This window comes from Mycetomoellerius zeteki, unplaced genomic scaffold (genome assembly GCF_001594055.1).
Source record: "Mycetomoellerius zeteki isolate Tzet28-1 unplaced genomic scaffold, Tzet1.0 scaffold188, whole genome shotgun sequence".
NCBI classification, from domain to species: Eukaryota; Metazoa; Arthropoda; class Insecta; order Hymenoptera; family Formicidae; genus Mycetomoellerius; species Mycetomoellerius zeteki.
This window is the reverse complement of record NW_017256836.1, coordinates 1568833-1583593: the sequence shown is the minus strand read 5'-3', so window position 1 is coordinate 1583593 and position 14761 is coordinate 1568833. Positions and strand designations below refer to the sequence as shown.

General features: G+C 32.2%; 3 protein-coding genes across 5 annotated transcripts in view; 2 read left to right on the top strand and 1 right to left on the bottom strand.

Annotated features, from left to right (window-relative positions):
- LOC108721939 (uncharacterized) overlaps window positions 1-1139 on the top strand; it is a 10094-nt gene extending 8955 nt beyond the window's left edge. The window contains exon 2 of the mRNA XM_018446769.1: window positions 177-1139. Coding sequence (XP_018302271.1) covers window positions 177-828 — 652 coding nt within the window. The 3' untranslated portion in view covers window positions 829-1139. The remainder of the gene's footprint in view (window positions 1-176) is intronic.
- The window catches only part of LOC108721938 (uncharacterized), a 15723-nt gene extending 3774 nt beyond the window's left edge, over window positions 1-11949 (top strand). Inside the window, exons 2-7 of one of the 3 annotated variants that reach the window (XM_018446766.1) lie at window positions 9042-9369; window positions 9720-10012; window positions 10388-10537; window positions 10610-10724; window positions 10865-11042; window positions 11134-11949. In XM_018446766.1, coding sequence (XP_018302268.1) covers window positions 9157-9369; window positions 9720-10012; window positions 10388-10537; window positions 10610-10724; window positions 10865-11042; window positions 11134-11240 — 1056 coding nt within the window. In that variant the 5' untranslated portion in view covers window positions 9042-9156 and the 3' untranslated portion in view covers window positions 11241-11949. Of the gene's footprint in view, window positions 1-8984; window positions 9370-9719; window positions 10013-10387; window positions 10538-10609; window positions 10725-10864; window positions 11043-11133 lie in introns of those variants that run through there. The other 2 variants (XM_018446767.1, XM_018446765.1) reach the window with 2 other exon arrangements.
- On the bottom strand, window positions 5581-6989 carry LOC108721937 (uncharacterized). The gene has a single exon (XM_018446764.1). It carries the CDS (start codon window positions 6911-6913, stop codon window positions 5702-5704), a length of 1212 nt encoding a protein of 403 aa, XP_018302266.1. The 5' UTR covers window positions 6914-6989; the 3' UTR covers window positions 5581-5701.
- Window positions 11950-14761: the final 2812 nt, after the last annotated feature.

The window sequence follows — 14761 nt, the reverse complement described above, 5'->3', positions numbered from 1 at the left end:
ACATTTTTTTTCGATTTCTCTGAAACGGAGCAAAAACGAGCATATGTCTATAGGACTTTTTTTCTTAGTTTTTTACTCCTCTACACGCTCCCGAAGTTTTGCCATTTAATTTGGAAACACCCTGTATATCGAAATGTGTAACATGTTAAAAGAACAGTGAACAATTTTCATTGCAGAAGTCTGCGGAGGATCGCCCGGCACGATGAGCCGGAATTTAGCAATGCCAGTATCTTGAACAGCATGGAGAAGTTCGTGCGCACCGTGAGCGAGATGGAGGACACCATCCTGGTGCCTAGCCGTTTGCTGGATCTGTCCGTGGGTGATGCGGGCGATACGATCTGCATGAAAGGCAAACGCGGCTGCACGGTGAAGGACACTCTGGCCAACACCGATCTGTACCGTCTCTACAACATCATTAACCAGATGAAGATCGAGTTATTGTGGTCGCAGGAGCCTACGCGAGGCACCGTGGCGGACGATCAGACGCCGATTAAGAGTCATCCAATTGGTAGCCCGTCTGCTGAACTGACGCACCATCAGGCTATAACCAGTGGCAGACTCGGCCACGTGCGTTGTCCCAGCACCACATCTATGCAGAGCGTACAAAGCGCATCCTCGATCGCCTGGACCTCCGACTCGGACTCTGAGAACGGCATTGAGATTGACAGCGGTCTAGAAGGTGAAGAATGCGTAGTCGATCTGGCAAGCATCGCCGCTGAAAACTTTAAGCGTCATCTGCGCGGTCTTCACAGCAGCATCGCCCGTATGACAGAGGCAGCTGAGTATCTGACGTTGCGATACCAAGCCGATGTAGGCGGGCAGGTCTGATTCTCCGCCGGTATCATTATCATCGCCATTGTTGTCGTCATCGTCGCCGCCCGTGCGTCACTGATTGTCATCACGTTAGTTGGCATTGCGAACAAATATCACGTCGTCACTTTGTAATCGATCTCATGGACATTTCCGCGATTTTCGATTTCCCGAGATTGAGAACAGAATTTCAGGAAACGCCGATGATGAATCGCAAAAGATTTTCTAGCATTGAACTAATCCATATCAATTTGTTATTTTATCGTATAATTTACTGTGTTAAAATACGCTGTTCACGCTAGTTTATGTGAATGATAAAGATACGTTTCGATAATGTATTTGGGACGCGTGATACGAGACAATAAATTGTCGTCGGATATATAAAATTTTGCATAAATAAACTATCAATTCCCAAATAGAATTGAGAGACTATGAGATAAGATATCTCGAGATACCCTTATCATTTTTGGCATAGCATTATGGCATAACATTAGAAAAGAAACGGATTAACGATTAGTCGTCCAGGCTTTGGTTTTCCTCATTGCCATTTGTACGGGTTCGAGTTTTGACGATGGGTGTTGCCTGCAGCAGACGAATAGAGGCTTTCGAGATGACATGCTATTGCAAAATGTTACAGTTACATGGGTAGCAAGAAGAACGGATAATGCTATCCTAAGAGAATTGGAAATTAATACGAATAAGTGTTTACTTCTATCCAAATGTAAATTCTTAAATTTGTCGGTCATCTTGTCAGACGAGATGTCATCGAAAAACTCGTAATCCAGGGGAAGGTAATGAAAAGCGACGGAGAGGACGTTTTCCGATTCGATATACATCGACCAAATAAAAACCTTATTGAATATGCCACTGAAGGACTTAGCATGATTTAGCGGAGGATTGTGAGGCGTGGCAGGTCATCGCGCAAATGACTAGATGAAAAGTTACGACGTTCGAAAAAACAATCAAGAAGATAGCATTATGGGGAGCTAATGTTTAGTTTTGTTCTGCTTTTAATAATATAGTTTAGCACCGGCAGATCGAACAAAATTAAAAGAACCTAAAATTAAGGATGGATGTGATTTATACATCGTTATTAATGTAAACAATTTTTTCATCATTATATTGGAGCACATTACGTTTCTAGTAATAGGTTTAGATATTACATATGTGTTTATGCAAGACATGAGGAAGATGAACATAAAACAAAAATATTGAGAAAGCTACATTTAATACGTGAATTATATAGTTTAGATCATTCTTACCTGCGTCACACATACACACACCATTCTAGATTGCATTTTCTCAAACAATTTTCTTTCGATGAAGCACCGTGTTGTTGAGAATAATTCTTTATTTTGTACTATGTCTCTACTTTTGTATTTAAAGAGTTAAAATTAATTTAAATTTGATTCAGACTGGCCGTTTTAATTCATGCTTACAAAAGAATTCAGTATGAAAATATAAATTTCATATCAATACAAGAATTGTTAACAATATGAAAAATAGCTAAAATAATTTTTTTTAAATAATTCATAAAACAAAGTTTGGCATTTTGTTATTCTATGGACATAGATTCTATAAATATACAGTTATCACATTTGATTTAAAGTTATCGTACATAGCAAATCTTATTCTCTAAATAAATTTAAACAATATATCGACCTCTTGAGAATATAAAAGTACTGTTAGACATGTGAACATTTTTAAAAACTATTTATAAATTGTATGGAAAGAAATGAGATAAAATCGCGAAATAGTTCCTGTATGTACTATTGTTGGATGTTATTTTATAACATATGCGATTTATTGTAACATAAGTCATGACTAGTGGTTTGTAATTAAAGTACCGAATTACCTCTGAATTATTGTAAATATTGCTACATCGAAAAAATGAATGCATTTTGGACATAGCGACTGAGTAAGATTGTACAAACTATACGTCTTGGAATTTGTGTATATCTATGGTAAAAGCTGTCGCGTCAGTTTCGCTAAAATATCCTTAGAGTTTTTTCTCCACTTTTAGATTTTTGCTTTCGCGAGCGAATTGTTAATGTTATCGAAATGTATTTGATATTGCGGCGACGACCGACATTAGTGTGTGTGTATATATATATATATTTAGCGCTCTACGATTATTTATTTCTACGTAATAATAATAAGAGTTTAACTTTTAAGTTGCACAAGTTGTGTATACTTGTTCGCTGTAAATCATTTTAAGTCGTGGTTAAAAAAGAACGATACACTTATCGGTATGTTACCAAACTGTTAGAATTTGAAACGCAGTCTGAAACTCGTAATCTACAGTTTACAGTGTACATAGAGCCGGTGAGATGTTTTCCCGACGCATTGATCCGAATAATACTGAATTTTGCACATCGGATTTGTATAGTTTGCGGTTAAGGATTTTTAAACTTTTAAAGTAAAATTATAGAAAACAGTAAAAAAAAATGTAGCGGAGGAAAATCGTTACTATTATAATGGTTTTTAAGCAACATAAATTATTTCTAATAAATGGTATAACTTTTAAAAAATATATATTTTAAAAGATATATCTTTCTATACTTACTTATAGATACATTGATATATTTTGCTTCATATTCGTGATCTGTTGAAAATCTTTGCATTTTCGAGACGAGTGGCGCAAGCTTTCATTTTTATTTTGTTTTTCTTTCTTTTGTATATACTTTATGTACATATAAAGATACGTAAATTATAGATACGGTGCCATATCTGTTGAACTTACGTTTCAACATAATCTGCATTCGTGAGCTGCGCAAAATTGTGGAAACCTTAAACGTTTGATACCAAAATCACGACTAGATGATTCGGATTGTACATACTGCGATTTTTAATTGCGCCACTAATCTGAAATTTCTTGAAAGATGTTTTTTCCATGCAATTTCTTTGTCTTCTTTCGTAGAATAAAAGGGAAGCGTTTCAGAAAAGGCTTTTAAAACATTTAAGCTTTTCATAATTATGCAATTGACTCGCTATGCATAGGTAAATTAAAGTTAAAGCTTAAGTTATATTAAGGATGATTTTTATATTCATTCCATATCGGGAGTTATATATCTTTATGATTGTTCTATGATATAATATCTCAGGGGTTTTTAAATAGTAGCATACACATGTATTGATATATTCATTACTATTTACATATTGATGAATTAATTAAAATAATTAAGAAGAATATCTGGAGACGGTAATGTCTCGGCGCTACGACAAGCGAAGCGTCATGGCGCGAGATAGAAATTATTTCGGAATTCTCTAAAATTTTACTGTTAAAAGCAAGTCAAACTGTTTAACAGCAAAGAGAAGACTCGTTGCTATACTGGATGTAAACTACGTAAAAAGTAGTTAAACGAGTATTTAAGAATCTCTGAGATTGTATAAATTATGATTACGTATGGGTCATAATTAACACGCGTAGTAATGTAATAACTAAAATACAAATACCGTGCTGCGATAACGATTCACTCTTCATGTGGAATCATAATCGTTAAAAAATTGGCGATGTTAATTAGAATGTTAATAAAAAATATTTGATACTTACATGCATTTATGCGAAAAAGAACGGAAGTGTCTAAGCGGAATATAATTAAATGTTTATTATACCGTTACGGAAATGAGACATCGAATTCTCGAAGTTGTTCTCAAGATTCTAAAAAATGTATAAAAGAGAATCACTTTATAATTTGTTTAATGTTATTACGAAATTTCTATTTTGAAAAAGTTCTTTTTTGCATAACTAAATCCATTGTGGAAACGATGCAATTGCGATCTTTGTATCATATACAAGACATTTGCTACGCAATCGAAATATTGTCGCACACAATATTTTGTGCTTCGATATCAGTGTCTTTTAGCTTTATACAAACGTGTTTATTAGTTGCATCGGAATTAAGGTGTTATACGGAATTGCCTTAATTTTATATCGTTATAACTGTTATAAGTGTAATGTTAAATGCTCAATTTTTTTCTGTAAAACACATGCTGACTTTAGCAGACGATATTGCGATGTGAAGATTAAATGAGCACATTGGATTTTCGAGATACTTGTACGGTATTTGTATATCTGCGCACTTGTATAATCTTGTAATGGTAATAAATTAATTACGTCCAAGCCTATTGTCTATTCTGTCTTACATAGCCAAGCACATAATTAACCCTCAACTACATGAGTGAGTCACTTGGACTCGGGTAAAAATTTTAGTCGGCCGCAATTTTTGTACGGTTAATATTGCAGAGTTAAAATGAGGCGTTAAAAAAACTTGGAATCTCTTTCTCTGTCGAGATCGCCGCCAATTGTTTCGTTGTTGTTTTGATGCTAATTGTGATACAATAAAAGTTTGGCTTGTGCCTATGATTGGCTAGTGCCTAATTGAACTTGTGCAACTGATATACACTCAGAGATATCATGGATATCAATAATGGATAGTTCTTGAAATGTAATGTAAAGGTGTAAAATTGTAATGTACAACTAGCAAAACATTGATCTGGAGAGAAATCCATTGAAATTTGATGTGTCTTATTCAATTTTAATTTGAAAGATAATAGCATTGATATAGAAAATGATTATTATGACGTTCCTATTCTCGATATCATTTAAGCCAATGAATGTGGTAAGGAAACGGTAGTAAGGAATATTTCTATATACATATATTTCGATGTTCATGAACATCTCTTTCAATATATTTAGTTTCATACAAATGATATATAAAGTACATTTGATGTTATGTAAAAAATATAAAATAACATCATTTAGCAGCTCTGTACAGGGAATGAGTTTTACACTTTTGATAAATCATGGCTTAAAATCTATTCATTATTGAGCTTTATGTTATTAATCGACAGACATTAAATTTTATTCGTTCGCATTTATCTCGCGCGACTATAAAACATGTTTTAGGCAGCCAAGATCTTTCAGATACAGCAAGGCATCAACTAGCATTTTGGATACTTCGTTTCCTCCGGCATATCTTTGTTTCTTCGTGCTTTCTAAAGGACCAAGATCTAATATTTCTTGTACTAATACTTCTGGACTGAGATATCCTAGTATTACCGGTATAAAGACACACATTATAACGAAACCAAATAGAGCACCTCTCTTAAAATCGCTCAACAAAGCGTTATACGAGTATTTCTCAATATCTTGAACGCCGGCGTTTAATAGATATTCTTTAAGCGAGTCATGGTAGGCTTGCATGAAATCGAGAAATTTTTCTTTTCTCATTTCATTCGAACAACATAAGTGAAGATATGTGGAGAGATCAATAACAGGCGTCGAGTATCTAATGAGCGCGAAATCAATTAATATTGGGAGATGCTGTTCATTATCGTCTTCTGTCTTGAAGAGAATATTGTCCAATGTAAAATCACCGTGACACAACGTGGCTAGAGGTTCAAGCGGCTGTACCGTTTTTATCATCACTTTTTCAAACGCGTTTGAAAGTAAGGCCTCCATCTTATCACAGAAAACTGCATCATGATCCTGGCTGCGAAGATATTCTACCACTCGTGATGTCTTAATGTTGCAAACAAACTTGTAAATACTCTCCGTTTTGTTTGTATACCTAACTTCTTGAATTTGCGTCGCGATATCGAAGAATTTTTCCCGTTGCATTTCCTTCATGACATATCCTTTACCATGAAATCGTCCCAACTCGCGCATCGCCGCTAATGTGTATTCCACTGGGGGATCATATTTATTATATGGACAAGAATAATATCCTTGTCCGTTGACATTTTCTAAGGCAATTACGAAGTCGGTGGGCGATCGTTCTTCGAAGTAGAAGCATCTCGCATAATTCTCATCCGGTCGGGAGTACATTTGATAAAACAGGATTTCGTTCCGAAATTGAAGATCAGTATGAACTATCAAACCGAAATCCGACGTGGATCTCTTCAATAGCATAGACAATTCTTCGTTTTGTCTATTTATTTTGTTCTCAAACTGCAAACGTACATGATACATGTACGACATAATAAAATTGCCAGGAAATTCGAGTAATTTATACCGAGTTTTGTCAATATCCAATCCAAGGTTCTTGATAATTTTCGGCATCACCTTGTCGATCCATCTTTGGACATTTTCGTGGTACATTTTATTTGAATATGCGATTCGCGCGTATCCGAATAAAAATAATGAAATACACGATTACTGATCGAGTTTATGCTTCAAGTACGGTATTAATAATGATTTCTTGTGAAGTCTGGCTTTTCCTTTTATAAATAAGAAGTATTTAGCACTGTGAAAAATAGGAGACTGATAATTGATAACACTAATAACGTGCATTATTGATAACGTGGTATTAAAAAAAAGTCAAGAATATTAAAACTATACCATCTTTCGATTAGTGTTCCACTGGAAATCGACCACTTTCCAACTAGAGATCAATAATTACTGTCGAAAGTGTCCAAACTCGAACTTTCTTTGCAGTGGTTTCTTTGCCTGGTTTTCCTGCCAGAGGTTTCTACGAACGATATTATTGAATCGATTGCTATTATCAAAATTTGTACTGTTTTATATTCTCTAAATAATGTCATTACTCATCAGATTTGGTCCTCTTGCCGGAGATACTTTTCCAAAATCTAGAGGAAAATATATATGCGTGTACTCATCAAAATTTTGAGTGATTAGTTGACGATTTTTTCCATATGTCGAAGAGTCGATGATTCGAGTCGGTGATTTCCAGTAACGTACAGGCGATATAACACAGTGTGCTTTTCTGTGCTTTCCAACTATAATACAATCCCAGTTGAACTGCTGTATTCAACTGTGTGTTGTTTTACATCACTTCTCGAATACTAAATTTTTCATTACCATTTATTTATTTATATAACTGTGTTTCGTTGCTAATTAAAAAGCCGGAGAGGCAATTGATATTATAGCGTACACTGTAAATGATGTGTTAAACACTCTGTTATCAGGTATTGATAATAATTGGCTTATTTAAAATACGACATGTAGTGGAAAAAAATAAGATAGTTTAAAATTGAAATTGAAATGCAGATGTTCCTTGCAGATGTTTCGTGTCTCCAAACAAAACGCAATAATTTTTCGAAAATTATAATATATTTTATAATATAAATTACATATCATAAATGACATAAAATAATGCATTAAAAAATCCGTGATTTACTTTTATTTTAAATATTTATAACAATAATTAATACATTGAATGATTGTGTAATATAGACTTGTATATCATTTTCTAATAAGGAACCATCTCAGTTTATACAACAATGTTAATGAAAATCCTTGATATCAGTAAAAGTTGACAATATAAGATGTAAATTAAGAAAAAAAGCAAGCCAAATAGGCACTTTCCATAATATTGTAGGGGTCTTCAAGACAAATTCAAATCACTATCGAAATGTTACCATTTTTATTGATATTTTATTATATTATTATTGATTTTATTGTTATATTATTATTGATTTTATTGATACTTAATATCAAATTTGTAACATTATTTGTAACAGCAGTATCTACATATCTGACTAAACACAGAACATACATATATACATACATATATGCATATATGTATACATATACTTATTTAATAAAATATGCAATAAAATCAATAAAACATCAATAAAAGTGACATTTCGACGGTAATTTGATTTCGTCTTGAAGACTTCGATGATATTATATAGAAAAAAATTGTATGGCTATTTAAAAAATTTAAGACGACTTTGATTTCCTTGTAAAAAAATTAAAAAATTTTTTAATCGCATGTTGTAGCCTATATAAAACAAATGAATAACTCATCCTTCAATCTTTTTTTAACTATCGGAAGCGTCTGAAAAATTGTGCAGATCGTTACGTTGAACACTTTGTATATTCATGCATGAAAAATTTTTTACCGGTAAGCACTCCACTTATCTACTTAAAAGTTAATATATATATTATTTATATAATTCTTTTTTACAATAATATATTGAAAATATGTACTTCAAATAAATTAATTTTAAATAATATGGAAAAGGAGAATAAAAAATAAATTTTATACAATTTTCCGATGAATTTTGCTTCGTATTATCGGAATCCTGTTTTCTGATTGGATGCAGAGCGTGTCGTACGACGAAAATCGGATGCAGTGTGAATCCAGCATAACGTGCACACACGTGCGCGTCCTCTAGCGAATATCTGTCAGTCACAAACAATAGATTTGTCAGCTGTTTTAGCTGGAAGACAACCAAATATAACGAATGCGTGATAACTGGAGGATTAAGGAATAAATCTGTTCTTATCGCAGCACCATTACAGGTCCTGTTATTTCTAAATTTCACATTGCGAACAATGTCATTCCTTTGTCGTCTCACTATCAGACGATAAGGAATATGTATGAACAAGCTGCGAGTAACTGGGCCATCGGTTTGTATTCTTTGCTGGATCCAACTAAATTTTTGCCTTTTCTCCCGAATTTATGGAATAAACAAGCAATCGGCTCGCGTTATCCAAATGACACGAAGGTACGGGACACCGATGTGCTGGTTGGATACCTTATCTTATTCTGGACGATATTGTATTTGGTGTACGAAAAGTGTCTTAATGTGAGTCCAACAATAAAACTTTGGTTGTTGTATATATTTCTTCTAAAACAAGTCTGTTCTACACTTTCCTTACAAGCTAAATGTAAGTCACTGGATAGAGTTTTAACATATATTTTTTCTTATCCAAGAACGTTTCTTTTCAAAAATTTTGTACTCAATAAAGTGATAGAGAGGTGGAAGTGTTTACTGTTTAGTGAGCAAAGTGTTGGACAAACTAAATATATATATATATATATATTTTTGTATATTATTTGTATATATTAAATAATATATATAAATAAAATATATATTTAAAATATATATTTATACTTTGTTTTAAAATATATACCTTGTTCTTTTATTGTGTATAGTCCCTGTTCAGGCGTATGCATTTTCCATTAGTACAGCGAAGCAGGATAATCGAGGCTGCATGGAACTGTGGATTCTGTTTTGGTAGTATATGTTACATGAAATCATCGACCATGCAAATCTTGAGCTTTGCATCCCACGAACAGGGAATGACATACCAGGAATTAGGGATTGCATTGCATAAGAGCTTTTACTTTCATCAAGCAGGGATTGATATACTATGTTATGGTGCTTGGATAAAGGGTTGCACAAACTTGCTTTTTGCGTCTTTTGTCTTGAATCCATATCAACAAAAGTAAACCTCTTAGTTAAAACTTTTTTGTTGTAGACATAACACCTTCCTTCATTTTTTAGACAGGCTTTTATTTGCTTAATCTTCATTTTCTTCTCTTGTCAGCTATTCTGTCTCCGTTAGAAAACTATTTTTGGACGTTCTTTTTAGCAAAGATGTAGTATAGTCAACTATTTGATTCTTATTCAATGTTGACAAATAACAAGAATGTAATTTACGTTGTTACACTGTGTCCTTGCTAGAAAACGCCTTATGTAAACTTTTAAACCTTGATTTTTAATTTACAACATTAAATTGACGTTTTTTGTATTAATGTTTTATAATATATATATATATATGTAAGATAATATATTATATATATATATGTATTTTTCACAGCGATAGGTGGTGTATAGTTACAAGTACTTTTTTAATGTATAAAACTATTGACATTGTAATAGTTAGTGTCTGTCGGATCTTGGTATGCATTTTTCAAACTGTTGGGAGACCAGTCTCTAAACTATTATTCCTGTTACACTGCCTGACTTGGTTAGTAAATATTATATTTTTAATCTATTATTGAGTTATTACGTAACAAAAATTATATGTTGATTTTTTCAGGATATATTTATATTTACATTATGTGCCTACATTTATGCTTTGGTCAGAAGAAGTTAAATATGCAAAGACGGAACCTGGCTTGTGGTTTTGGTTTGCAGTAGAATGTTTAGATTCGGTAAGAATAAATATCCTGTATATATGTATATTATTTAAATAAATATTACAAACAATGTTAATTTTTTTACATTATATAAGTGTATATGTATATATACATATATATATAAATGTTATATGTTAATGAAAATATACAATTAGGTATGGCTAAGATTGATTGGACATGCAAAAGCTACACATTGGCTTGAAATTTGTCTCTTTCCACCACCGACGCAGGAAGCTATTGAATTAGCTGGCATTCATAAAAGGCATAAAGAATCTTTGAGGAAAAGTAATATCAAAACAGCAAAGAAAGTTGAATTATGGCAAACATTAGTTTGTAAGTTCTACGTACTTATTTTTTATTTGAAGTTTGCATGTATGAATTAAACTGTAACTTATTGTTAGATAATGTATTATTATATGAATAGGCGCAATGGCAATTAAAAAGAAAATTAGAAGGATTCGTGAAGCTAAAAGCAGCACAGATATATTAATGAAAGATCCTAAGGAAATGGAACCATTGAAACGCAAATAGATGACGAGTTAGTGGAGAAAATTAGAATAGTAAAGTTATACTAAAATAGTTCTGAAAAGGAGCACATTTACAGAATTTATATCAACGATGCGAGCCTTTTTCAAACGAATTTATTTATACAAAGAAAGAAAAGATTTTGTTATCATGATGTTCAAAACATCGAATACGTACGAATTTTTTTTAAGATTGACTTATCATATCAGTGGCATATATCATTATGTTTAACGAGTACTTAAGCAAATATTTGTAAATGTACATTAGCGGTGGAACAAATGAAGCAATTAAAGTACGCTGTGTATACTGAGGCAATGAAAAAAAGATTAGGAGAATGCAAAAAGATTGTACTGCAATTTTTATACAAAAATTAAGTTTATTCCATAATTTCGTAGATTTACACCCGCTTACGTAGAAAATTCATCGTTTGCGCGTTTATAATTTAGTAGGATGTGTGATCTCGACAATGGTTAGTTGGATGATCCAGTAACGTTACAATCGAGTCGGAGGCGTTTTCTCGGGGCAGGCATTTAGGAGTATTATTGTTAATCGCTCTGTTAATCATTTATACAACTCAAAGCACATAAATATTACACTAATCGTCATGTTGTAGATGTAAAATACGATATCGGTTCGTTGAATGGCACTCTTATCGAAATTGAATATACGTTTCTTTGTATGATAGAGGAAGGTAACTGATATCGACATACCACTTTGTTTTTAGACAATATTTCTTCTAAATAAAAGGTAAAAATAGAACTTTAAAAACATAAATACAAACTAAAAAGTGTCTTCTTTCAGATAATATAAGCAGTTGTTATAATATTGTTTGCAATTTTGCAATAATTAAGTTTTTTGTAAGTTATACAAAAATGAGCGTCTGACAAAATGGACTCCAAAACTAACATAGTAGGCAATATATATATAATGCCAACATTCCTATTCTATAAATAAAGATATATCCTATTCTGTAAAGAAAACTAATTTATGAAACTATAAACATTTAAAATGACATAATATTATCAATAATACAGTCACTATTATTTTAATTACGCAATTTGCAAAAGAACACCGTATGAATTTTCTTCTCGGATTCATAGAATTTGTTTTTAGCTGATTTGGTATAGAAATGAGCCACAAATATATGAATTATGAGTTTGTACTTCTTTAATTAGCTAAACAGATCACGTTTTTATTAGTATTAATAAGATGCAAAAGTTAATTTCGAAGAAATAAAGGGATGTCGCTTTAGGAGACCTACGTCAGTATCGGTGACCTTCCTCTGCATTTGCACTTAAATCCTTGAAATAGTAAATTTGCGTTTGCGAAGCTGTACATATACGATATGTGACGCTACATATATATTATCAATACGAAGTTACGTTATCGTACAGTTTGCATTTGCGTCGATCGACGATATAGACATCGTCACTAATTCGCAATAACAAATTGATTTTGGGTTATATAAATTCGATTACAGTGGCTTTGATACGGGTACCATTCTTGCTTATGGCAGTAAATAGGTAATGTATAATACAAGTAGGTTGCGTTACTGTGCATTTTTGAACAACAAAATTGTTATCGCAGTAATTTCAGGGGTAACGCTAGAGACATACTTAGTATACAGTCTCGCTCTTAAAATCGACAAGACTTAGATTTTTTTAAAGTGAACATTATTTGGTACTACTTTTTTTATATCCTAAGAAGGAGTTCGTATATCTTTTAAATTATATATTGTATTTTCTAAATTCGTATGCAGTGTCTTTCAGTTCTGTATGATGTAAAGATATTGTCCTATCGTATTTAAATTATTGATAATATTATGAAAATATATTATCTAAATAAAGACAACGACAATTTATTAAATAAGTTTAATCTTATAGACACTTACAAAATATCTTGTTATATTGTTTTATATTGTGTGGTAAGGATTATTCATATGTTTACGGATGTGTAGCACCAGAGAGAGATGTAATTTGCATTTAACTGTTATTGCGTTTATTTTAATAGAATGTAATCGTCATCCTTATTATACGCATGCTCATGACTCAAACAATGTCTGTTGAATAAAAAAAGAAAAAAAATTTGGGCTAAAATACTTGAAATTTATTTCATTATCATGACAAAACGGTTGTATTTAATGTTTTGCATCAGTTTCACACGATCGCGAAAACAAATCAATAAGTGATGGAATCATCTGAAAAGAAGATATTTGTTGATTGTGTTCATCTCTGTCATAACATACATACGTCATAAGGTGATAAGATATAATTCGCAAATAATTGGAACATGTTTTTACCGAACAAAGTTAATTGCACACTAATTGTTTGCAAATTATCTTATCGCTTTATAAATATATGAACTAACAAACGCGGAGGCTCATATGGATATTTTACTTTTATTGGATTTATTTTTGAAGCCACAAACTAAATGTAATTAAAACTATTAATTAATTAATTAAACTAAATTAATTAAACTAAAAACTATTAATTAATTAATTAACTAAACTTAATTAATTTAGTTTAATTTAGAAATGTTAATTGAATTATACGTATATGTTATTTATCGACAAAATTATTGTATTTCGATTCCAAAATGATACATTGTAGGATTAATAAAACTTACAATTCGCATCCACCAGGTAAATTATCTATCTATAATTAAAATTTTCTCTTTATATAATCGCGCGCTGGTACGCTCTAAAGAACGTCTTTTTTTCGTAATAAATTATATGGAAACGTACAAAGTATCAAACATGGCGATTTACTATCTCATAACTTATGATTACATGTGTCACGCTAACAATAAATTATCGCGTTCATTTATTGTTTCCTTTTCTCTTTTTGGCAAGAATGACAGCGAGCTGCCGTGTGACGAAACGAATTAGAATTTAATGGTATTCGAGTAGGAAGACGACAAAAATTATCATGGGAAACACTATCAAACAATTCTCGTTATCGTATATTATATATTCCATCAAATCCTCAAATTTAATAAATGCCCGCCATGTCGGCCGGTGCAGGATGGTATTTGAACAAATGCAATTACGAAAGTTACTCTTATTACAAACATATATAATATGAGCAATAAAAGTTGAGTCCTCTAAACTTCCTCTTTTTTTATCTTTTAGGCCCAACCTGTACTCTGCGCCGTGTAATCGATGCAGATATTTAGAATTTCTTCATTTACTTTTATTTTCATTAAATAAATGAGAGAACATGCACTTTCGTTCTTTGTGAAAATATGGCCCCATTGTTACAGGCTCGATGTAGTGTCAGGAAATATAATATTACTCTTATTTTGTTCCTGAGTCTGCAACAGGCTTCGATTTTGTGCCATTTGTATCTTTCGCGTTGCAATTTCCTTTTTTCCTTCTTCCTTCTACTCGCGAACGTATCTCTTGTATGAAAGTGACCTAACAATATATTTGGGATATTGATTTATTGCTTGAGTCTCGTATATTCAGAATATCTTCTAACGTTCTGATAGAAAGTAGGGTGATGTTGACGGATGTTGCCGCGTCTCTA

Coding starts and splice junctions, on each gene's coding strand:
- LOC108721937 (XM_018446764.1), bottom strand. CDS start 6,913: ATGTACCACGAAAATGTCCAAAGATGGATCGACAAGGTGATGCCGAAA.